General features: G+C 36.1%; 1 protein-coding gene across 1 annotated transcript in view; it reads left to right on the top strand.

Annotated features, from left to right (window-relative positions):
* Positions 1 to 22,496, top strand: part of SH3BGRL2 (SH3 domain binding glutamate rich protein like 2) — a 104,735-nt gene extending 82,239 nt beyond the window's left edge. The window contains exons 3-4 of the mRNA XM_007484250.3: positions 5,082 to 5,162; positions 21,431 to 22,496. Coding sequence (XP_007484312.1) covers positions 5,082 to 5,162; positions 21,431 to 21,442 — 93 coding nt within the window. The 3' untranslated portion in view covers positions 21,443 to 22,496. The remainder of the gene's footprint in view (positions 1 to 5,081; positions 5,163 to 21,430) is intronic.
* Positions 22,497 to 26,907: the final 4,411 nt, after the last annotated feature.

Here is a 26,907-nt window from a genome sequence, read left to right on the forward strand (position 1 = left end):
TTGAATCAATACTGTTTATTGGTTCCAAGGCAGAGGAGTGGTAAGGGCTAGGTAGGCAATGGGGGTTAAGTGACTTACCCAGGGTCACACAGCTGGGAAGTGTCTGAGGCCAGATTTGAACCTAGGACCTCCCGTCTCTAGGCCTGGCTCTCAGTCCACTGAGCTACCCAGCTGTCCTCTTAGCTAAGATGTTTAGATGCACTTTGATTAAGCTACATTAAGTTTGTTGTAATTTTCTCTTTGCAATTATGCTAGATTAGTATAAAATTTTTAGGCAAATATGGTTTTCTATATTAGTTTTAGAATGATGTATTCTTTGTAACAGCTATTTTTCCAAAAGTTTTGCATTTTGCATGTTGCATTTTTGGAATTTTAGCATTTGATATTTTGAATTACCTACTATTACTGGGTTTTTTTTTTGCAAATATGTTCATTTTGTTTTTGCTTTCGTGTAAAACAGCTTATTGTAATTCTCTATTTCTCTTTTTTTCCCTATTGTATATCTCTAGAGTAAGTTAGTGAATAGGCGTAGGAAACACAGATAAGTTTAGAGTAGGAATATTTGTTATTTTTGATAAATATAATAAGTTTATAATAAAAAGAATTTATATATTTACTAGTGATCATATGAGAAATTTCTCTTCAACAAATTGACTCAAATGATCACAGGGAGAAATGTAATGGGAAAAGGATAGAGAGAGGGTAAGATTTAAGAGAAGTGGAAGACTGTCTTTAAGGCACAGACTAGAAACTCAAGGGAAAGGATTTTAGTAGGCAGATGGCAGAGAAGGAAGTTTGGAAGTGACAACTGCTAGAGTAGTGACTTCTGGTAGGAGGTTGGGCTCTTCCTGTCTGGAAAGGTGGAGGAAAAGTGGGCTTGTGGAGCTCATCTACCTCAACCTGACTGAAGGAGTAAACCCCTAAATCATATTTGAAGGTTCTCTATTGACCGGGAAACATCTAGAAAAAGATCTGACCATACCTGCTCTGCTTTCCAGAAGTTTTTTATCAAAAAATCCTGTCAGATCAGCTTTGAGGTTTTACCTCAGAGGTCAGACCCCCTGGAGTAAACTTAGCCATTTGTTATCAATCATAATGGTTTAAGGAGACAGCTTTTGGGGAACACCTAAATAGAAATAGGGAGCTGGTAAGTTAAAGGCTCCTCTTGTGAGGGACATAGAGAATTGTGGGGGACTAGCTAGATCTCTTAGAGTTAGGGACCCCTTGTTTTGATCTTCAGTTTGTATCCCCTCTTATAATAAAAGAGATATTGTTTTTATATATCAATTGTCTCCAAGGCATTTGCACAACTGGCTCAGGGAGAGAAAGTGATTCTTTTCACTTTCACTAACTGAATGTTAGAATACCCAGAGATCATGACAGAGTGTTCAGGGGAATCCCTAAGTGAAAAGTACCTTATCCACTCTGGGTTTGAGTCTCCCCTTTATATATTTTTTTACTCCCCAGAAGTTTTCTTTATAATAATTTTTGTTTCCAGAGATAACAGTTCTCTTCTGTAAAGTCTCTTCTGTGCCTCCTTGTGGTATGAGGTGAACCTGGTCTCTTAAAAGCTCTGTTAGGCAAGTGTAAGGTTGGGAAGCTCCTTCCAGGCAAGAGATTCTTTAAGGACAGACCTGGGAACCAATTGTACTTTGTACTTCTTTTAGCTAGAGACTAGCCTAGCTAAGTTTCAAGAGGCTCATCCCCAGGGTGGCCAAGGAATGATTAATTCTTCAGTCACAGTAAACTATACAAAGGCTGAGAAGGGCTATGGGTTGTACCAGTAGAGGAAATGCTTTGGCTGATACAGTAATGGGCCCCTGAAGTATGGAAATTCAGATATGCTTTAGGCATATGAGATAGTGGAAGCTAATGACTCCATAAGACATCAAGAATTGATAAAACAAAATCAAAAGAATGAAAAAATAGAAGAAAATGTGAAATATCTCAATGGAAAAACAACTAACCTGGAAAATAGATGGAGGAGAGATTTCTTAAGAATTATTGGACTACGTGGAAACAATGATTAAAAAAAGAGCCTAGACATCATATGTCAAGAAATTGTCAAGGAAAACTTCCCTCATATCTTAGATGAATGAGGCATCAAAGAAACCCAGTGAAGCAGTAACAAAAAATGTTATGTTAGGCATTTCAAAACTTATAATTTTGAATGTGGTGATTGATCCCTGTTTGAAATATTTTTCCTCTTTAATACCTACATCAGCAGCACAGTCTTTATCATGCACCAATCTGTATGATATGACAATAAAAAAGAACTTTAAGTTCTCTGTTGGAACTTGGGCAATTCCTAAAGAAATGGTAATATTTTGTGTTGTTTTGTGAGTCCAAGTGGTAATAATCTTTGAAGATGCCTTTCTTGATTCTATAGCACATTTCATTTTGATGCTTTATTTATCACTGTTACAGATCACTGCTCCATCATGCCTTCTCATCCTGTGTAAATTCTCCTGTAAATTGTTCGCAGAAAAGGCACCATAAATTCTAGATGGCTCCTAGGTCTTTTAGGTGGGGAAAAGCTACTTTGTATTAATACGCAAACTGAAAAGATTAAAGCTGAGTAATTTAAACCCAGTCTAGGAATTTAAAAATATTTAATAAATTCATTAAGTGATGATGAAGATAATGATAATAACAATAATCAATCAGTAATTATTTCTTAAGATCCTATGTAAAATTGAGATTTGAACTCTGGACTTCAATCCCCACAAGCCCTTGCTCCACTTTCCCAAAATGCTCTGTAATCTCACGGGAATTCTCAGGTGGGCCGAGATCAAAAAGGGATTTAACCTGATTACAAAGGCTTTTGAGGGTCTTTTGGACTTCCGCTTTGGGGCAGACATGGCTCTTTCCATAATGTAGGTGAGGTCTTGTCTAGGCCTCTGGCCTAGGCATGTTTTCCTTATCCTGTATTCTCTTTAATCCTTAATCCTTAATAAACCTCTAAAAAAAATATAATACTCCTTGTAGAGAGAAACTAATTTCTACCTGCCTCAGTCTCCCCTAAAATTTTAATCTTTACACCTACTATGTGTCATGCACTGAGCTAGGTGCTGGGGATATAGAGATAAAACTAAAGTAGCCTCCAGCTTCAAGAAGTTTACCTTCTAATGGAACAGACAACATATTTGTAAAAAGGTACAAACAAGTCATACAGAGTAGATGGAAAGATAATCTTAGAGGGTAAGGGAGTAGTTGTTGATATTGCTTTAATGTTGACAGAAAATTTTGTGTGTGTGTGTGTGTGTGTTGATTCATTTATCCCAATTTCATTGATGACTTCCTGTAAGTATGAGGTAGTGTGGTTATACTTAAGAGTCCTGGACTTAGTATGGTTGGTAGGACTTAAGTGAAATCAGCCTCTAGAAACCAGACTCTGCCACTTATTAACCATGTGACTTTGTGCAGATCATTTCTATCTGAGCTTCAGTTTTCTTAATCTGTAAAATGAAAAAGTTGTACTGGATGATACCTGAGTGTCTTTCTAGCATTGTATTTAAGGTTAATAGTTCTTTAGAAAATGATGACCTTGTGAAAAATATAATTTTGACTTTCTTCTTTAATAAACAGCTCACATTTTTATAGCATTTTAATTAGTACAAAATGTTTTCCTCATTAACAATCCTATGAGGTAGGTAATAAGTGTACATATATATATATATATGAGATACCTGCTTTATCAAAAAAGTAATGAAGTCTCAGACTGTTAGGATCCAAATCCTTTTTATACTGATTTTTAAAAAGAGTAGAAAGGGGGCAGTGGATTGAGAGTCAGGCCTAGAGATAGGAGGTCCTGGGTTCAAATTTGGCCTCAGATACTTCCCAGCTGTGTGACCCTGGGCAAGTCACTTGACCCCCATTGCCTAGCCCTTACCACTCTTCTGCCTTGGAGCCAATATACAGTATTGACTCCAAGACGGAAGGCAAGGGTTTAAAAAAAAAAAGTAGAAAGTGAGTGAAATTAAGTGAATGAAAAACAATTTAGTGTGCTAAGTACTAAAAGTATCAATATTAAAGCGAAGACAGTCCCTGCACAATTGTAACCCCTTTAATCCCTCACGAAGTTTATGTGCTAATAGCAGCAAATTAGGGAAGTGGTTCCCAAGGAAGAGTGTTTTGATTTGGGAAATCACAGGAATTGTAATTGAACTATAGAGGAATTGGTCAGCTTGTCCTTTTTAGTATAAATGGCAATATTGATTTAATTGTAGTTCTCAGAGAAAGAGATGAAAAGTGGGCTTCAGGGTAACATGTCAAGAAAATGTGCAAGGTGGAATATGAAACAGAACTGGGGCATTCTATAATAAACCATAGGTATTTGCACTCATACATTCACCAATCATGACAGCATAAGCCTCAGGGCCAGTGTTCCAAAGTTTGAATGGATTAAGTCACTCAGGGCACAGTCTGAGGCCCTGCTGACTGAAAGGTGACATTTGCCCTGTTGCATCAGGAGAATAATGTCAGAAGAAAGTACATAAACCACCCCAGGGAAATCTGTATAGCTTTAGAACTGAGAAGGAGTCAAGGAGTAGTTCTTAACTATGGACTTGCCCATGAACTTTTTTTTTTTAAATTAATAATTATATATTTAAATATAATTTTAAAATATTAAATATATATTGGTTTAAATATAATTGGTTTCTCTTGTCATTTTATTTATTTTATAGATTAGATTGTATTTTTTCTGTATTTATAGTTAGAAAATTTTTCTACAATTAAATCTTAGATTGGCATGTAGAGAAAAATGGGTGAATTATTGTGTCCATTCTCTATTTAATTGTGTGAATACAGATTTTTATTTGCCATGAAAAGAGGAGAGGATTTAAAAGCAGCTTTTCCAGTGGATCCTAGATGGTTCCAGGTATCTTTAAAGGAAGAGGAAAGTTTAGATTCAGGTAGAATAAAAGCATCAAATATTTGTAACTTTCCTTAGAACTGAATATAGATATATTATATTTTGGTTTTGATTTTTATTGACCTTAAAGGATTGTGTGTCTGTTTAAGGCATCAAAGATAACTTTAATACCTTTTCTTTTCCTCTTCCCTTATTTTTTTTTTAGGATTATGACAGCTTTTTTGAATCAAAGGAAAGCAACACAGTCTTTTCATTCTTAGGCCTCAAAGCAAGATTGCCATCAAAGGTAAATAAATATCTTCCTAATCTCTAATTTTAGAATTTATTCTCCTAAAATAAAGGTTATGGGGCAACTCATTGATCCTATACTATATTTCATTTTCCATTTTCCCTGTTAATTAGTTGATAAAATGTATACTCAGAAAAGATTGTGGAATTGCAGGCTAAGGAAGAATCTAGGGCAAACCCTACCCAGAAGACATTCCTGTCCACATTATATTTGATATTGGTCATCTTTATAGAAGACCTTCAGTAAAAGAAAAAAAAGCCCTTTCTCTAGAGAACCGCATATTCCATTTTTGGTTAGTTCTATTAGAAAATTGTTTTTTTCCCCTTCTATTGAACCTAAATCTGCCTCCCTATAATGTCTAGCCAGTGTTATTTTATTCTCCCCTCCAGGACAAAGTAGAACATGACTCATTCTTGTTCTGCCTTCAAATATTCATTAATGTTATACCCTTGCTGGTCATGGGAGCACACACCTGTAATCCCTTCTACTAGGGAGGCTGAGGATTATGGATCACCTGAGCTGAGAAATTCTGCACTTCTCTAGGGCTAAAATTGATTGGCTCTCCAATATGATGAATTCTAGGAGTGGGGGGGGGGAAGCACTAAACCTGGTCAGAAAAAGAGTAGGTAAATGCTTTTGGTCTGATTAGCATTAGGCTGCTACTCTTCTAGCCCAGAAAGATAGGGAAATATGGCCTCAACAAAAACAACAACAAACCATTTCCTTGATCATTCAACCAAAAACTCTCCTTAACTTTTATAATAAGTCCCTGTTCATTTTTCAGGTTCAGGAAGTAGAAACCTGTATCAACCTATAAGCTTTTTGAAGGAAAGAACTGAGTCTTATTTCCTCTTATATCTCTAGTGCCTGGCACCTAAGTGTTTATTAAGTTGGAAATTGAATGATTTGATTTTTTTAAATGTCTCATATCTGAACAGTGTCCAACTACAGAAGAAGGAAATGACTTGTGATTGGGTATGGTCAGCATTGACATGATGTTGTCAGTCTTAATCTATTCAGTGTCATGGTAAGGTCACTTGATGTTAGCATTGTCTCCTTTAGAAGTTTTTGTGCAGAATATGAAAGCTCTAGATCTGGTTCTCCTTTTAGTTTTCCTAGATTCACAAATGATTGGCATTGTGGCAGTCTGCCCATACACTTGGGACCACTTACAAATTAAACTTTCTAATATTCAGAATTTGGCAGGCATGAGTCCCAAATTGGAAAGTCTGATTTCATTGATTCTAGAACTAAAAGACATTTATATTCTGGTGTTTGTTTGAGAGCACTGGGTCCAGAGCCAAAGAACATGGGCTTGAATCCTGTTTCTATTACTTACTACTTGTAAGAGAGTCAGAATGGTTTGATGGATAGACTGTTGGGAGTGAAGTCAAGAAGACCTGGGTTCCAATTTGAACTGGAACTGATGTTTATTTTAGTACCATGAGCAAATCACTTGATTTCTAGGACCCTAAGTTTTCTTATCTGTAAAACAGGGATAGCTATACTTATATTACCTTCCTCAGAGAATTGTAGTGGAGTTCAAATGAGATAAGGTTAGTGTAGATAGTACTTTGCCAGCTTAAAGTTGCTATATCAAATGTTGGTGGTCATCATTATTTAGCATAACTCTGGGTAAGTTTTTAAATCTTTGTAGACCTTAATTGCCTTATTTGTAAAATGAGGTGTTTGGACTAGATGGCCTCTAATGCCTTTTCTGTCTCCAAATCCTAAAATCCTTTAGCTTAATGTCAATGGATTCTGGTTATATTACAGTCAAGCAGCAAATACTTAGAGAAGAAACTGTTTCTGGCTTAAGGAATGTTCTTACTCTGGTTTTGTCTGTCCCTAAAAGTAAGAGAGTAGTCAGCAGACCTTACATTATTTTTTTTAATGTTTAGGTAATAGTATTTTTTTGTTATTGTAGCAGCAGAGTAGGATAATGAGGGAAATCATTCTATTTTTTTTAGTCTATCCTCTTTTGAGAGTCTCTCAAAAAGAACACTGGGAGGAAAAGTACCTAATTTGTATTTTGTATCTTTACATCTGTTGTGTCAACCTTCCACTCTCCAGAAACTGACTGGATCTACTAATAAAGCTAACAAACCTGAGCAATTTTTAACATCTCATATTTTCATTGCTCATGTTTCAGATATCATAGTAGGAAGTAAAATGATGAGAGGGAGAGAAGACGAATTTGGAGAAATCTGAATATATTTTCATTTTGAGCCTTGATTTCAAGGTTTCTAATTGTATCCAATGAATAGTAACAAAAGCATATTATTTAGAAAGTTTGTGTTTTGTCAGAAATAAGTTCTTCTAAAGTTCTCTAGGATTTCAATCCAATTTTTCAATTCTTGTGAGAGAAAGGAAGGGTTTTATCAACATTAGGTTGGCTGGGCATAGTGGCCATGCTTTTAGTCACTGCTACTGAGGAACCTGAGACTAGTAGATGACTTGAGTTTGGAACTGTTGAGCTATAGTAGAACCAAAGCTAATCAGGTGTCTGCATTAAAGCTACCCAATATAGTGAGCCCCTAGAGAGCGAAGGGTGACCAGGCTGGATAAGGAGAAATGAACTGGCCAAGATGAGAATAATGGAGAACATCAAAACTCCTGTGCCAGTCAGCAGTGGGCCTGGGCCAGAGCCCTTCCAGCCTGGGTGAGGTAGGGAGACAGTCTCAAAAAACAAAAACAAAGAATGTAAGTTATAAATAGGCCCCATCAGTATACTTCTGGTGTAAAGTAGTGCTTTGTTTTTCATCATTTGAGCCTCCAGATGGTTGTGGGTGTTTTCCCTGTACATGTATTAAGGAAAAACAAAACCCACACATGCACATTTTAAAAGCTCTTGGAAGTATTCTTAATATAGAACAATTGCATACTTGTTAAAATAAAATTCTTGTATCTATATAAAATTTCTCACAAAAGGATCATAAGAATGCAAATTTATCTGCAAAGAACTAAAACTGTATCTTATGGAATCATAAGAGCTGGAAGGAACCTAAGAGGTTATCTAATGTACCCTGTATTTGACCAAAATATTTTTTGTGCTGTATTACCAACAAGTGGCCATTTAGTCCATACTTGAAGACCTCAGAATAGCAAGTACTCTAAAAGAGTACTTGAAGGGAATAATATATTTTTAAAAACCCAAACTTAAAATTTAGGTTGCCATTAAATTGGGGCTTTAAATACCAAACAAGGAAGTTTAAATTTGATTCCAAAGGTCATGAGAGTCATTGAAGTTTATTGAACAGGAGAGAGTGATATGATCAAATCTGTGCATTAAGGAGTGTCATTTTGGTAACTATATATGTAGTACAGATTGAATAGGGGAAAAGATTTGAGTCAGGGACGCCAATTAAGAGGCCTTTGATACCTACCTGGAATGAGATGCTGTGGGCTTGAACCAGGGTGATGGCCATTTGAGTAGAGAGAAGGATACAAGAAATGCTGAGGGAGAATCAACAAGATATGGCAACTGATTGGATATGTAAGGAGAGTCAAGAGTCAAGAATGAGTTCAGGGATATGAAACTGGGTCACTGGAAAGGTGGTTGTGTCTTAGCAGAAATACAAGGTAGTTCAGAACAAGAATGAGTTTAGGGGAGCAAATGAGTTCTATTTTGGATATGTTGAGTTTAAAAAGCCTGCAGGACATCCAATTCAAAATGCTTTAGAGACAGTTCATGATCCAGATCTGGAGCTCAGGAAAAATCCAGGTTGGACATATAGATCCAGCAGTCATCTGCATTTAACATGATTGTTAAACCCATGGGCACTGAGGAGAGGTCAGTGAGAGAAAGTATCTGAGTGGACCTTGGACCAAGCCCACATCTGGAGACACAATACTTAAGAAGATATTGAAAGGAGAAGTTGATATGTAGGAAGAAAAACAGAGAACACAGACAAATCCTGATAGGAGAATTTCCAGAAAAGGGTGGTTAATAGCTGAGATACTTTAGAAAGGTTAAATAATAAGAAATTTGAGTAAATGCCATCTGATTTGACAATTTAAGAATAGTCTCAGAGAGGCCAGTTTCTGCTAAGTGATGAGGTTGAAAACCAGACTATAAAGGCTGAGAAGTGGATGAAAGGAGAGGAAGAAGGGGTAACAAGAGGAGACAACTTTTTATAAGACTCTCACTTTGAAAGGGAAGAGAAATAGAAGACAGTAGCTTGAGGTCATTTTAGGGGCAAGTGAGAGTTTTATTTTTACTTTTTTCAATGATGAGGGAGACCAAGGCATGTTTGTAGGTTTCAAGAAAGGATCCATTGGATAAGGGAAAGTTAAAGAAGAAAAAGAGTGAGAGAATGAATTATGGAAGCTCATCAGAACAACTTGAATCCATTTTACATTTCAACATTTTTAATACTTAATAACAACTAATGCATTCCCTCCCCATTTCCCCCGACTAAATCTTTGGTTTTTTCCAAGCTCTATAACCCTTTATCTCCTTCTTCCTTATCTCTTTGTATGGCATGAAAGCCAACCCATTTCATTTTACTGGTTAATCTTTTTTGAATATTTATATCTTACCTAAAATGTAAGAGTCCCAAGTAACTAAGCTGACCAGGGCAGAATATAGAATTATTGCCTCCTTTGTCCTGTACACTAAAGCTTTCTTTCTTTTTTTTTTTAACCCTTACCTTCCAGTATTGATTCCAAAACAGAAGAGTGGTAAGGGCTAGGCAATGGGGGTCAAGTGATTTGCCCAGGGTCACACAGCTGGGAAGTGTCAGATTTGAACCTAGGACCTCCCATCTTTAGGTGTGGCTCTCAGTCCACTGAGCTACCCAGCTGCCCCCACACTAAAGCTTTCTTAATGCTGCCTAGGAAAGCCTTGGGTTTATTTAAAAAAATTTTTTTAAACTATCATGCCACATTACTGATCAATAATGAGCTTGCATTCCACTTTGACTGCCAGATCTTTTTCATAGAATCTCCCCAATTTTGTGACTTGCAATATTGATATTTTGAACCTGAGTTCAAATTTTAATTTGTTCCTATTAAATTTCATCTTATAAAATTAGGTTCATTGTTCTGGCTTGTCAAGAACCTTTTGGACTGAACAATTTTATTCAGTAAGTTAGTTCTCTTTCCATCTTTGAGTCACCTTGTTTTATCAAAGTCAGTACAAGAGTAAAGTCCAACTAGAGACTGGAGAAAGGGAAGTGATATTTTTCAGGTAGTCTCAAAAGGCAACCTCTTACCCCTTTTTAGCTAGCTATCATCACTAGTCCATCACTTCCATCTTGTTCACCAGGTTAGTATCTGAGACTTTGTGAAGTGCTTTGGTAAAATCTGAGGAATCTATGTCTCCCTCATTCCTCTGATCTACTGACGTTTCTAATCTCTGATCTACAGGTGTTCTCTTATCTACCTTGTCAAAAAGGAGATGAAGTTAGTCTGGCATAACCTGTCCTTGATGAAGCCATGTTAAATGCTCATAAATCATCTTCTTAATAATGTGTTATAGAATTTTTCAGAGAATAAAGATCAAGTTTACTGACTTGTAATTTGCATGCCCTATTTCCCCTCTCAAAAAAAAACCAAAATCAGATGTTTTCCTTTCTCTATACTTGTGCTATTTTTCCAGTTCTTTAAGATGTTTCAAAAACCACTTTTGGCAACTCAGTAATTTAGGAAGGACTTCATCCAGACCTTTAATAACTTGAACCCATTAACCATATGCTCATTTAACTTAGCTTTCCATTTTTTGCTTACCAATTTTGTCCCCTCCTTCCCTGTCACCAGATCATTCTGTTTGGAAGAAGAAGAAAAAAGAAGATTGAAGCTAAATAAGAGTTGAATAGAACAAACTTCTCAAAGTTGTCCATTTTCACCCTTCTATCTATCTTGAGCTTTGGGCCTATCCTTTATTTGGTTCTTTTCATGCCTTGAGCATAGCTAAAAAGGAGGAAAAAAATTATAGTCCTTAGCATTTAAGGTGCTCCTGACACAATTATTGTAAGACCCACTGTCATTTTCTTTTACATTTTGTGATTAAATTGTTCCTCTCATTCTGTGTATTTTTTTTTGTTTTGCATTGTTTATGAGGGTCTTCCAGAGTTTCTTGGAATTCTTCCTATTTGTCATTGATTAAATTATAATTATATGAAATTAAATTATTGAGGTTTTCCCTTTCAAAGTATTAGACTATTGAATCCTACCTTCCCTGATTCTGAAACCTCTAAAAATTGCTCTTTTCAATTTGCTGTTTTCTTTTCTATCATAAATTCTATTGCTGAGTATTTATTTCCCCAAAGGTTATAGGTCAGGAACCCCTTTTTCCTTGGAGGAATGTATAGGACACAGAGATAAATGGACCCAATGACCCTCATGGCTCATCAAAGGACATGAGCATTTATTATTCTTGTTTCTTATTTTCTGCAAAGATAAAAGGAATGTGTAATTCCTTAGAAAATATGAAGACTACTTTTAAAATTTATCAGATAGAGATCTGTCAAAAAACTATTTAGCAAATTAGAAAAAATAGAACTTAATATTAATTAACATAACATAAATAACAAACATAAATGTGTTTGTTTATGACCATAATATTGAATTATATTTTGGACCAACAGAAGTTTGTCTGGGCACATTAGGGAAAAAAAGTATGAATCCCTGATTTCTCTAGGATGTTAGCCATCTTATTTTATGATATTTTTTACTAATCTGGTACATGAAACTTGTCTGATAATGACATGGGCCATTTTTTTGAGTAAATTATTCATGGCCCTGGGGAATAATAAATATTATAGCACACTTAATTCTTACATGAAGGATATATTTTTTTCAGGGGAAAATCACCTGAATTTCTCCCTCTATAACTTTTCATTTTTATATTGTTGAGTACTTTTCATTATAAATTTTCCTTTTGTCTCTATTTTGAAAATCATGTCATATTTGTAGTTTTTAGGCAGTTTTAACAAAAAGTGGCAATAGTATAAATCATTATTATAGTATTTTATTTTGTTTTCCCCATTTGAATTAGTTAATTTAGTCAATTTAGGACATTATTCCTTGGTTACAATAATCACATTATTTCCCTCCCTCCCCTCCACCCACGCTTCCCACAGCCAACGTGCAATTTCATTGGGTATTACTTGTGTCCTTGATCAGAACCTATTTCCATGTAGTTGTTTGCACTAGGATGTTCATTTAGAGTCTACATTCCCAACCATATCCCTTCGACCCATGTATTCAAGCAGTTGTTTTTCTTCAGTGTTTTTACTCTCACAGTGTTTCCTCTGGATGTGGATAGTGGTTTTTCTGGTAGATTTCTCCAAGTTGTTCAGGATCATTGCATTGCCACTAATGGAGAAGTCCATTACATTCAATTATACAACAGTATATCAGTCTCTGTATACAGTGTTTTTGTTGTTCCACTCCCCATGGAATTCCTCCACTTTATTGTTCCTTTGAGCACAATAGTATTCCATCACCAACAGATACCACAATTTGTTCATCCATTCCCCAATTAAAGGGCATCCCCTCATTTTCCAATTTTTTGCCATCACAAAGAGTGCAGCTATGAATATTCTTGTACAGGTCTTTTCCCTTATGATCTCTTTGGGGTAAAAACCCAGCAGTGCTATGGCTGGATCAAAGGTCTTTTATCGCCATTAGGGCATAGTTCCAAATTGCCCTCCAGAATGGTTGGATCAATTCACAATTCCACCAGCAATGAATTAATGTCCCTACTTTGCCACACCCCCTCCAGGATTCACTACTTTCCTCTGCTGTCATGTTAGCCAATCTGCTAGGTGTGAGGTGATACCTCAGATTTGTTTTGATTTGCATTTCTCTGATTATAAGAGATTTAGAACACTTTTTCATGTGCTTATTAATAGTTTTGATTTCTTTAACTGAAAGTTGCCTATTCATGTCCCTTGCCCATTTTTCAATTGGAGAATGGCTTGATTTTTTTGTACAACTGGTTTAGCTCTTTATAGATTTGAGTAATTAGACCTTTGTCAGAGGTTTTTGTTATGAAGATTGTTTCCCAATTTGTTGCTTCCCTTCTAATTTTAGTTACATTGGTTTTATTTGTACAAAAACTTTTTAATTTGATGTAATCAAAATTATTTTATATTTTGTGACTCTTTCTAAGTCTTGCTTGGTTTTAAAATCTTTCCCTTCCCAAAGGTCTGACATGTATAGTATTCTGTGTTCACCTAATTTCCTTATAGTTTCCTTCTTTATATTCAAGTCATTTACCCATTCTGAGTTTATCTTGGTGTAGGGTGTGAGGTGTTGATCCAAACCTAATCTCTCCCACACTGTCTCCCAATTTTCACAGCAGTTTTTATCAAATACTGGATTTTTGTCCCAAAGCTGGGGTCTTTGGGTTTGTCATAGACTGTCTTGCTGAGGTCATTTACCCCAAGTTTATTCCACTGGTCCTCCTTTCTGTCTCTTAGCCAGTACCAAATTGTTTTATGACCACTGCTTTGTAATATAGTTTGAGATCTGGGATTGCAAGGACACCTTCCTTTGTATTTTTTTTTTCATGATTTCCCTGGATATCCTTGATCCTTTGTTCTTCCAAATGAACTTTGTTATGGTTTTCTCTAATTCAGTAAAAAAGTTTTTTGGAAGTTCAATGTGTATGGCATTAAATAGATAGATAAGTTTGGGTAGGATGGTCATTTTTATTATGTTAGCTCGTCCCACCCATGAGCAATCAATGTTTTTCCAGTTGCTTAGATCTAGTTTTAATTGTGTGGAGAGTGTTTTGTAGTTGTGTTCATATAGTTCCTGTGGTTGTCTGGGCAGATAGATTCCTAAGTATTTTATATTGTCTCAGGTGACTTTAAATGGAATTTCTCTTTCTAATTCTTGCTGCTGAACTGGGTTGGAGATATATAGAAATGCTGATGACTTATGTGGATTTATTTTGTACCCTGCAACTTTGCTAAAGTTGTTGATTATTTCACCTAGCTTTTTGGTTGATTCTCTAGGATTTTTTAAGTAGATCATCATATCATCTGCAAAGAATGATAGCTTGGTCTCCTCATTACCAATTTTAATACCTTCGATTTCTTTTTCTTCTCTAATTGCTACTATTAGTGTTTCTAGTACAATATTAAATAATAAAGGTGATAATGGGCATCCTTGTTTGACTCCTGATCTTATTGAGAAGGCTTCGAGTTTATCCCCATTGCAGATGATGTTTGCTGATGGTTTTAGATATATACTGTTTATTATTTTTAGGAAAGGCCCTTCTATTCCTATACTCTCTAGTGTTTTCAATAGGAATGGGTGTTGTATTTTACCAAAGGCTTTTTCTGCATCTGTTGAGATAATCATGTGATTTTTGTTGATTTGCTTGTTAATATGGTCAATTATGTGGATGGTTTTCCTAATATTGAACCATCCTTGCATTCCTGGTATGAATCCTATGTGATCATAGTGGATAACCCTTGTGATGACTTGCTGGATTCTTTTTGCTAGTATCCCATTTAAGATTTTTGCATCTGTATTCATTAAGGAGATTGGTCTATAGTTTTCTTTCTCTGTTTTTGTCCTGCCTGGCTTTGGGATTAGTACCATATTTGTGTCATAAAATGAATTTGGTAGAACTCCTTCTTTGCTTATTCTGTCAAATAGTTTGTATAATATTAGGATTAGTTGTTCTTTGAATGTTTGATAGAATTCATTTGTGAATCCATCTGGACCTGGGGATTTTTTCTTAGGGCGTTCTTTGATGCCTTGTTCAATTTCTTTTTCTGATATGGGGTTGTTTAGGTAATCTATTTCTTCCTCTGTTAGTCTAGGCAATTTATATTTTTGTAAGTATTCATCCATATCACCTAGATTGCCATGTTTGTTGCCATATAATTGGGCATAATAGTTTTTAATGATTGCCTTAATTTACTCTTCATTAGAAGTGAGGTCTCCCTTTTCATCTTGGATACTGTCAATTTGGTTTTCTTTTTTCCTTTTTTTAATTAGACTGACTAGTACTTTGTCTATTTTATTTGTTTTTTTCAAAGTACCAGCTTCTAGTCTTATTCATTAAATAAATAGTTCTTTTACTTTCAATTTTATTAATTTCTCCCTTGATTTTTTAGGATCTCTAATTTAGTCTTCATTTTAGGATTTTTAATTTGTTCACTTTTTAATTTTTTAATTTGCCGAATTCATTGATTACTGCCCTCCCTAATTTGTTAATATATGATCTCAAGGATATAAATTTCCCCCTCAGTACTGCTTTGGTTGCATCCCATAGATTTTTTGTTGTTTGTTTTTAAACCCTTACCTTCTGTCTTGGGTCAATACTGTGTGTTGGCTCCAAGGCAGAAGAATGGTAAGGGCTAGGCAATGGGGGTCAAGTGACTTGCCCAGGTCACACAGCTGGGAAGTGTGTGAGGCCAGATTTGAACCTAGGACCTCCCGTCTGTAGGCCTCCACTGAGCCACCCAGCTGCCCTCCATCCCATAGGTTTTGAAAGGATATCTCATCATTGTCATTTTCTTCAATGAAATTATTTTTTCTTTGATTTGTTCTTTGACTAATCAGTTTTGGAGAATCATATTGTTTAATTTCCAATTAATTTTTTATTTACCTCTCCATGTACCCTTACTAATTATTATTTTCATTGCATTGTGATCTGAAAAGGTTGCATTTATTATTTCTGCTCTTTTGCACTTGTTTGCAATGTTTTTATGCCCTAATACATGGTCAATTTTTGTGAATGTATCATGTGCTGCTGAAAAGAAGGTGTATTCCTTTTTGTCCCTATTTTTCTCCATATATCTACTAACTCTAATTTTTCTAAGATTTCATTCACTTCTCTTTTTTATTATTATAGTATTTCAGTATAAGTATATTGAACTTTTGGGTACACTGAGTGAGGATGGGATAAAAAAATTCCTATGAATCAACAAAATTGGAGAATTGGCTTCTCTGGAAATTTTAGTATGACTCATTAATAAAGCCCATTGTAAGGCAATTAAAATGAAGCAACAGAATATTCAAATTGGAAGTGACTTTGATTTCTCTTTATGTATGGACAGACATTTAGCTTTCTGAAAGCTTCAACTCCCTAATATATTTACTTATGGATTTTTAGAATGATGCTATTTTGGTTCCTATAAAGTGTTTTGTAGGATTCAGTAACAAGCCATTAAGAAAGGAACCACAAAATTTCAGTTCAAACTATCTACTATATTCAAATCAGAGCAGCAACCTGCTATAGTAGTTAAAGAGTTGGGCCTGGAGCAGGGAAAACCTGGATTCAAATCCCACCTCTGATGTATACTGGCTCTGTGACCCTGGATAAGTCCCTTAACTCCTCAGTACTTTAGGTAGGTCTCTATGTCTCTAAATATTTCTTGATTAAAATTTTTCAACTTAACAAAAAAATCAGTTCACTCTGCCTCTCAACCTTATTTCCTCCCAACCCCACCATTGGAAATACAAAATAAATAAACAAATACCAAATACCCTGATGAGAATTTGATATTCAAGTTACAAAGAAGGTGCCAAACTCCATTATTAGAGGAAATTTCCTTATCTAGGAGTTCCTTAGACAAATGGAAAAAAAATATATATATATAGTTTATTTTATCTTTATTACATACTTTTAAAATTTGTATTTTTGTGTATATTTTATAATAGAGATGCTAGCACAGTAGCACTTGTTTATAATTTCTAAATAAGCATACATCTATTAGTGGCACATGCTTAGAATTTTTTTTTCTGCTGTGGTATATGATCCAAAAGAACGTGGAGACCTTTATAATAGCTGTTACATTATATACACATGAAAATAAAAAAAAAAGGTAAGATGAGGGGAAAGAACAGTAGCTACTAGAGGGACCAGGAAAGGATACTCCTAGGAAACAGCACCTAATTGAAGGAGGATAACTAAGGATACAGAGAGGCAGAGTAGAGGCAATCCTGGGAGATGGCTCGTAACAAAGTCACAGAAGTGAGATTGTGATGCTGTATTTGGAGATAGCAAATAGGCTATAATAGCTGAAGCATGGACTGAAAGGCAGGAGAGTGATGGGAAATATGAGGAAAGGGAGGATGGGGCCGAATTGTGCAGAGCTTGAAATGCTAAGCTGATGGGTTGGTATTTGGTCCTGAAAGGGGAAAGGAAGCAACTCTTGGGAAGAAAAGGATGCTGCTTCTGCCAGTAATCAGCACAATTTGCTACTGTATTCCAAATATATCTGTGTGTGTATACCTCTTCATCCAAGCTTACTAACATATGGATGTTGTTGTCATTCAGTTATTTCAGTTGTGCCTAATTCCTCATGGCTTGTTTGGAGTTCTCTCCCATTCGAATGCAAGCTTCTTGAGGTCAAGGGCTGTCTTTTGCCCTACTTTGTTCCCTTAACTTAGTACATTGCTTGACACATAATCTTGCTTTTTAGTAATTTTTCAATCCGGTCCAACACTTTGTGAACCCATTTGGGGCTTTCTTGGCAAAGATCCTGAAGTGGTCTGCCTTTTCCTTCCCTGGCTCATTTTATAGATAAGGAAACTGAGACAAACAGGTTAAGTCCCTGTAACCTCATTTGGGGCTTTCTTGGTAAAGATCCTGGAGTGGTCTGCCTTTTCTTTCTCTGGCTCATTTTATAAATAAGGAAACTGAGGCAAACAGAATTAAGTCCCTGTGACCTCATTTGGGGCTTTCTTGGCAAAGATACTGGAGTGGTTTGCCATTTCCTATTCCAGTTCTTTTTATAGATGAGGAAACTGAGGCAAACAGGATTAAGTGACTTGCCCAAAGTCACACATATAATATGTGTCTGGAGTCATGGTTGGACTCAGGGAGATGAGTCTTCTTGATTTCAGATCTGGCACTCTATCCACTGAGCTACCTAGCTTCCCTTTTCTCGTCTATAGAGTTGTGTAATAGTTATAGTATATATCAAACAGGGTTTTCTTTGGGAAATGCTTTGTTAAATAACCTTAAGGCACTTTACAAATGGGAGCTGCTATGACCACTAACTTGGAATCAATCCTGTCTAATTTGGTGCATTGCCCTAGAAAGATCACTGGCTCAGAATTCAGAGAACTAGGTTAAAATCCCAACTTTAATGTTTATTGCCTTGGGCAAATCACTTAATCTCTGAAAACCTTAGTTTTCTCTTCTGAAAAATGGAAGATGAACTCACAGGTCCCTTCTAGGTCCAACTTGATAATTGAAAGTCATTTAATTTCTCTTGTCCTCAGTTTATTCAAGTATTAAAATGAGATAATTGACCAGACAGCCTCTGATACCCCTTTTAACTTGCATGCTGTGTTCCATTTTTCACCATTTTCACATCTCAAAATAGGGAATAGCCAGTGGTTAGAGTAGCAGACTGACAGTAGAACTTCTCTCTAGGGTAGAGTTATCAGTACCTCCAAATACAGAGATCTTTTCCATAATAGAAACTCATTTATTTAAAACTTTCATAAAATAAGATAAAAATTCACTTTGCAGAAGAGCATCTGCCCAAACTTAACTGACTTTGGGAGTCTCATGCCACCTGCTTTCTTGTCCCTGCTGCTACTGCCAGCTGGAGAGTTTAGCTTTACTCTTTTTTTCTTCTTCTTTGATTAGCTTAATTAGCTGCTGATTCCCAACAATGATGGCACCTTACCAGGAGCTAGAAGCATTGTCTTAGCTCCTGCATATGTCATATATGAAAGGCACAACACATTCTAACTTCCAACCATCCATGCCCATGTTAGGCCTGAGATAAATATTGGCTGAATTGAATAATGAGGCCATTAGCCAGTAATACCAAATAAATCAAACAAACCAAACATGCAGTTGGGCAGATTTTTGGTTGGGTACAGTATATTGGAATATACTATTCATTGTCAGACATTAGTTTCCTCTAGCAGGTGCCAATCAGAAGCAAAGATTAAAGTTGAGCTTTCTATGCTCTCTCTTATGATGTGGAAAACAGCCATCAGAGAGAATACTAAAAAACATCTTCAAGTATTTGAGGGCTATCAAGGAAAAAGTAAGACTTGTTCTGCTTGGCTAGAGGGTAGAAGAAGGAGCAGTGAATGAAAGTTGTAGAGGAAAGATTTTCACTTGACATAAGAAAAATCTTCTTAACAATTTACTACCCCTAGGAAAATGTGCCCCTTCCCAGGTTTCTTCAGACATAAACTAGTTAAGTATTTGTTAGAAATTTTGTAGAGAGAATTCTTTGCTTCAAACAAAGTGGGACAGGATGATTGCAGAAAGGCCCCTTCAACCTTGAGATTCTATGATTCTATAATCCAAGAGTATTATCAAATCAATAAAGTGCTTGCCCTGTTATAGGTCCTATGCTAAGTCTTTGGGATACAAAACCAAAAAGGAAGGAAAGAGGAAAGGAAAGAAGATAGACCCTGCTTTTAAGGACCTTACCTTTTAACTGGGGGAGACAACATGTAATGAGGAACTGAAATATGACAGGTTGCAGCTGGTACCAGTTCAAGGCAGAGTAATAAAATCCAGAGGATGAAGGATGGTGGATATAGGTCCTTTCTCAAAATGGAAGTTCCGGAAGAAACTCACTAATCAGAAATGGAGGGGGCCACTGGATTAGGAGAAAATGTCTTGGGGTGTGATGGCTGTAATTGTAACAAACCATATAGGTATTTCTATATCTGTGGTAAGAGACCTTTAAGTTCAAATGATGAGAAAAGTACAAAGCAAAAAATAAAAATACTATTCACTTGGATATAAAATTAGAATTAGTAAATGAACTGAAGTTGGATGATAGTAGTAAGAATGAGTGGTTAGTTATACCACTTGTTAAGCTATACATCAAGTCTGCCAGTTTTTGGTGCTAAATTGGGTTTTTTTTTCTATTTAGTAGTTGTTAATATTTTTAGTATTATTGATACATTATAGAAAACAGCTTTTTTTCTTTAGTTTGTTTTAAAAAATCTTGTTTGTTGCATATTCCCATAAGATTTTTTATTATATCCAGGTAACAAAATTGTTTTCAATGGAACATTATCTTTTAATTCTTCATGAAAGACAGAGGGAAAGAGAATTCGTGGGAATTTATTTTACAGAAGTACTGAAATGTATTCCATTAAACTAGGATATCTGTCAAGTGGTTCTAAAAATGTCTGCCTTCATAGCACACTGTGTAACCCTGTAAGCAGGTATTAAAGCCACAAAAGGTACCTAATTTTCACTTTCTGGGTCTCCAAAGAGTATAAAGATCTTCACACCTCTGATGAAAGACATATGAAAAGGAAAAAACAAACAAACAACCAAACCCTAAATCCTGTTTATTTAAGGATAGTGGACCCAGACACTTCAGATTTAATAAAAAAGAAGTTCCAAAAGCAAAGCACTTCCTTCTCCCAAAATTGCCCCTTATAAAATCCCGTTTCAGCTTTGGATACCATTAACCAGAATACATGAATTAACAGATGGTTCATAAAGTAAGGTACTATCGTAGGTCCTATAATAGTCTGAGGCTCTATAGAAACATTAACATTCATGAAGAAAAAAATCTCTGGAAAGAAATTGTATCATGGAACATGGGGATGGCACATTTTATGGGGGCAAACATTTGTCTGTTATTCCCCTTAGAATACATAAAGTCTTTGAGAGAGTGGATTGAATTGATTTTTTCTTTATATTTCTGGCACCTAAGTTCTTAGAACATTTTTTACTTTGGGACTGGCCCTTTGATTTAATTTCTTTCATGTGGAAATCTCCCTCATTTAGAAATTCCTCTATTGATGTAGATCACCATTTTATCTATAAGTTGGAGCCCTTTGTTGCCTGAGGTACTGAGGTTAAGCCACTTGCCTAAGGTCACGCAACTTGGTTATATCAGAATTCCTGATACTAAGGCTGACCCTCTTGGGACTATAGTTGTTCACCTACTAATATGAAATGTGAACTGGGATTGGGCCATTTGAGAAAGGTTAATTACATCTAACTGAGTTTAATAGATTAATTTTAATTGAATTGATTTGCTATTATGGTTCTGATTTGTTTTTCTTTCTTTACCTTCTGGTTGTAAACCTCAGGTTTTACTTCATGAATTAGGTAAGAGACTGTTTCATTTTTGTCTCTATAATTACATTGCCTGGTACACAGTAAATACTTAATAAGTGTTTATTGATTGAGTTATCGTCTTTTCACCAAGGCAACATCCACCATGAAAAGTTACTGCTGATGTCACAGAGAAGAAATGGTGGGTTGTAGATGGAAAAGCATCATTTAGCTTTTCAAAAGAATATGACAATTCATGCTGTTCTGGTGTTTCCTTTCTTTTCTCATCTAGGCAGAGCCCTAGGAGAAGGAGAACAAAGAGGGCAGAGCCACATTTGGAAGAGCAAGGGTGGTGTTCAGCAAACAGCCGCTTACCTAATGGATCACTGTGATAAAAGCTGCGTGCATCATCAGCACTTTGCTTGCCACTGAAGAAATGCTTTCCAAAGATGTGGGACCACTGGGCATTACAAAAACCTATAAATCAAATTGGCCATATGGTGGATTGTTCCTTATTTTCCGATTTACCTACATATGATGCGCTGTCTTCGGGGAGTCATTTACTGGATTCTGGTAGTCTTCCTTCATAGTTTCTAAGATAAGTGGATGGCAGGCATCAGATGAGTGTAGCATCCCTACTCTACTGCAGTGGATACCCACGTTAGTCAGACATGCTTTCCTTTAAGCTAATGCTGCCCAGATCATGTTCTTGAAATTAGTTTATTAGAATATTTGTATCTCTTGAGCCAAGCGGGGGGAAAATGATGCTTAGTATAAGGGTGCTGAAGAAAAATGGCTCATGACCAGGAATGGCGATATTTCTGTTATTTGTAAATACCACATACATATAACCTTTGATGTTACAGCCTGCTTACTGTAATAGGAGCTCTTCATACTATAAAAATGATTCTAAGTTCATTGTCACAGGAAAATGTACAAATGACTTGATTGAGGGAAATTTTGCTAGAGCATTGAAAACTTGGGAAGTTTTTGGAAAGTGTCAGATTTTTTTCTCCTCTTTAAAGAGCTTTTCCACTTTGTCATAAGATGCTTGACAGATAGATATGCTTTAAATTGTTGAAGACCATGCATTAACCTAATCAGAAGTTTATAAGGAAATTGTTTGACTTACCTGAAGGTTTTGTGATTTAGAAATGTATTGCATATATGTGTGTGTATATGTTTACATACATGCATATGTGTTATTGACACACACATATATATTTTTAGTGTACCTCTCCCCAGTAGCTACTTACTGTTTCTGGTAAAGGGATTATATTTTTTGAAAAGGGAGCTCTCGGTTAGATATATTTTGTGTACCCACTGATGAGTCATATTAAATGATGCTTATACCTCCACATAAGTGAATATTTCTTTATATAACCTTTCCTCACTTTGCTTCTCCTGGGCTCTACCCTAATCTTAACCCCTTTTAAAATGAAAATATTTGAACTTAATGCAGATAAAAACTTTTCCTACTAATCCTGACCTCAAGAATAAGTTTGCAGATTATGCATTTATAAGAAAATTGCTTTATGTCATGTAAGATCCTTTTACTTCCACTTGGAGCAGCTGCTCATAAACTCTGTTTGGTCATCATCTCATTTAGGCAGGTATGCTTTTCTGCATCTTAATATTCTTTATGTAAACAACTTGCATTTTTATAGTATGTGTTAACTAAATTGGGACTTCATTTTCAGGCATTTTCCTTGCATGAGTACCCTGGAAAACTCCTTGATATGCATACCCACACTATTCACCTACTCAGATAAACATCAGAGCTGTTGGACCTAGACTGACATAGGTTTGGACTATTAGCAGGAAAGTTATATGAAATTGAAAGAGCAACAGAAATTCCTAAATCTAGGTAAAACTGTTTCAAAAATCCCTTTGTGGTTTATTTCATGGGAAACATTTCATAGAACTTGGAGAAGACTAAAACTAACTTTTAGGCCAATGATGTAGTGTCCAGCACTACATCCAAAAAAAATAATAAAGAAAATGCAGTCTTCATTTCTATTCCGTAAAACTAGAGACTTGATCTAGGATCTATCCAAATAAAAAGGTTAGCCAGGAAACTTGCATATCATTGATTGGTTGTGTGGGTTTTTAAATATTGTGGCTGGGGGAACTGCATCCCCCAGTGTGCCCTGGGGTCCCTCCTGATGTGGGATTGCTCTTGAATGGGCCAATCCTGTGCTGGGGAAGGATCATCTCCCCCCGCCCCCATTTCCTGGCATGGGATTGGTCTTGAACTAAACCAATCCCATGCTTGGGAGGGGAGATACCCCCTACTTCCAGGTTTGGTTTGGTTTATATAAGAACCAATCCTGCACCTAGGAGGGAACTTTGAATCTGAGAAGACTGGGGAGGGGGGGCAGGCAGGATTAGTTCATTTCAGCTAGGAAACTGGTGGATTTTTTTTTCTTTTAATAAAGTTTTTAAAAGATCAAAGAGATAGTTTTCTTTCACCTCTTTCAGTTGTCAGTGAGTAATGGGATGAATATCAGCTTCTATTATTCCAAGGACTTGTCCTGAAATTTTGTTTAATTTGGTATTGGTTGAATATCTGAGCCCTATACTGCAGTTCTGAAACTGTATTTTCATTGGATAAAATGGGATTTAACCACTACCCATTTGATCAAACCCTTTGGGTGAGTGGGGGAGAAAACTAACACAAAGCAGATGAAGTTGAAAGACAATGGTGAGGTTGGTTTCTGGAACTTTGGGGCCAATGGCATGTATCCTGTAAAAAAAACCAGTGACCCAGATAAGATGTTTCCCCTACAAATTCTTAATTTTCCATAGTAAATCTGGCATGCTCATACTACATGAGTGTTTTTCTTTTTTTTTTTTTTAATCCTTACCTTCCGTCTTGGAGCCAAGGCAGAAGAGTGGTAAGGGCTAGGCAAGGGGGGGTCAAGTGACTTGCCCAGGGTCACACAGCTGGGAAGTATCTAAGGCCAGATTTGAATCTAGGACCTCTCGTCTCTAGGCCTGGCTCTCAATCCATTGAGGTACCCAGCTGCCCCCATGAGTGTTTTTCTGAATTCATTTGATGTACAATATCCATCCTTTGCTTTGTCAATTATATAGGAAGATAGTGCATTAATTCCAGTGAATAATTAATTTTTGGAAATGTTATATTAGGACTATTGGGTGGTGAAGGTACTGTTTTTAGGGTACTGAAAGTGTCCTAAACATTATGTCTATGCAAGAGTTATTTTTAATCTAGGACCAACCAAACCAAATCACATCCTCATAGTGACTTTCTTTCTCTTACTTTCAACTAAACTCAAAACATTTTTTTAGCACCTATTATGTGCAAGGTGTTACTGTAAATGTGAGGGGGAATAAAATAAAACATTGTACAGTCCTTGCCCTCAAGGAGTTTATAATCCAAAATGGGAATTAAATCCAATTATGAATATTTGTTTCACATGGTAAACTCTGATAAGGGCAGAAATGGGGTAAGCAAGACAAAGTACTATGAAAATATGAAGAATAAACAATCATGCTTTATTAACAAAATCAATGAAGGCTTCATCAAAGAAGGACACTTGAGCTGGCCCTTGAAGAAAGAGCAATATTTTTAACAGACACAGCTTTGATGTGGATGAAATACTTTCATTATCACAAGACTGTGGTGGCTAATGTCTTGAAAACCAAGTTTGGGAAGAGAATTATAATTATGGGGACTGCAATTACAGATTTCACATGTTAGAACAGTCATTAAGAAAAAAAAATTCTCAAGTGAATTCTTATAGGACACAACTTTAAGGTAAAGAAAGCTTGATAGCAAAAATAATCAAATTATGTGTCTTTTAATCAGATGCCCTGGAATCGTCTGCTGCTGCTAGAATGTTAAACTGAATATTTAGTTATGGAACTATTTGGGCTTTTTTCAGGTTTTAAGTGTTATATCAAATATCCAAACAAAGAAGAAGAATTAGCTTTGACCCCAAACCATTTCTGATTTATTTAATATAAAATTTCCAATTTGACATGCATAGTTTGACATTTTTTATGATAATTTAAAAATAGAGCAAGGCAAACTGACTATACACTCTTTATAGAAAACAACAGTTTCTGTTTTTTACTTTTCAAGTGTTTTTCATTTTACTATCACTCTAAGTGCTGCTTTGTAGCCTCTATTACCACTTTTGTTTTTAGCTTTGTCTGCTCATAAAATGAGTTGCATACCAGGTGATAAATCTAGCAGCAAAAAAGATGTGTGTGAGCTATTTAAACATACACTGAAATAGGGAGTGGCCCCTTCCCAACAATTTTCCCCATCTAGATCCCTTTTGAATATTTTTCTTTACAAAGGAAAACTTTCTGCTTAGATCTGTACTTGTCTGTCATATTTCTGTGGCTAGGTGTTAAAGACTCAATCACATAAACAATGTGATAAAAGGAGAAAGAAGCCAGTGACCGTGACCCTGGGAAAATGTTTGTCTTTACTTCAGAAAAACATCAGTATAGAACAAAGCAGCAGCCATTGTGTCAACTCATCTGGTTTTAGAGCAACGATTCATTCCTTGGCTGCTTGAACACACAGATGTTATATAATTGGTTTAAGATAGCAATATAAAGCAGTGGATACAATTCTTGTCAGAAAGACCCAAGTTCAGATACTAGGACTGACACTAGCTGTGTGAGCCTGGGTATGTCACTAATTAATCTATATGTTCCCAAGGCAGGACTTCTTTACTACGTAGATGGTCTGTGAGTTCTCGGGGATTTCTGTCTGCAGAGATAGGGGGAAGTTCCTTCACCCAGGACTTCCCTGCACTGATGAAATCACATGTCCCTTATCTATCCAGATGGCAGAGACCAAGGGAAATCATAGCTTTTATGAAGTCAGGCAGTACCATTTATTCAAGATGTCCCTTGAGGGGTGGTAAGACCTGAAATGCATCCCATCAATTCACTTCCAACTACTGGTACTCTCATTGCATTGTGGCATCATTGCAGTGACTTTGTGTCACCTTGGGGAAATCACAACCCTTTGGGTCTCAGTTTCCTCATTTGTAAAATGAGAAGATTGGACTAGATGACCTTTTAAGGTCTTGCCCACCTCCATATGGTCCAAAGATTTTCTCAATAAACCAATAAATTATTAAGGCTGGTTCAGTATTACAATGGACAGAGTGTTGATGTGGAGTTAGGAAGACTTGAATTTGAATCCTACCTTAGACACTTTCTAGCTATTTGATCCTGGGCAAATCACTTAATCTGTGCCTCAGTTTCCTCATCTGTAAAATGGGGATGTTAATAATAGCACCTACCTCCCAGAGTAGGGGTCTTAGGCTTAAGTGAGTTAGCATGTAAGGTGTTTCTCCATCATTAAAGAGCCATATAAATACTAGCTATTGTTGCATGTTAGGTTCTAGAGAAAATGAAGGAAAATAATGAAACAATCTTAAGAACAATGCATTTTACTGGGAATGAATCTTAGTGGGGAAGGGGGAGGAAGTTAGGGAAGTTTTGAGACCTGTTGTCATGTCTTCACTAACTCCAAACCATAGTTAGGAGAAGGAACTAGCCAGAAGTTTACTGTTAGGGAAGAAATCTCTCCCCATTCAATTTATGTGTTAGGTATGTGCTGCCAAATAAATCTATCAATATGTAGAAATTATGGAGGTAAAAACCTATGTTTTATTATGCTTAAGCATGGGCTCAGATTTCAGAAAAATAAACCAGAACAAAGAATGGAGTTCTGACAAAGATTTACAGAGAAAATTATGTCAGAGAAACAGAAAAAGA

The sequence above is a fragment of the Monodelphis domestica genome, chromosome 2 (genome assembly GCF_027887165.1).
Source record: "Monodelphis domestica isolate mMonDom1 chromosome 2, mMonDom1.pri, whole genome shotgun sequence".
Lineage (NCBI taxonomy): Eukaryota > Metazoa > Chordata > Mammalia > Didelphimorphia > Didelphidae > Monodelphis > Monodelphis domestica.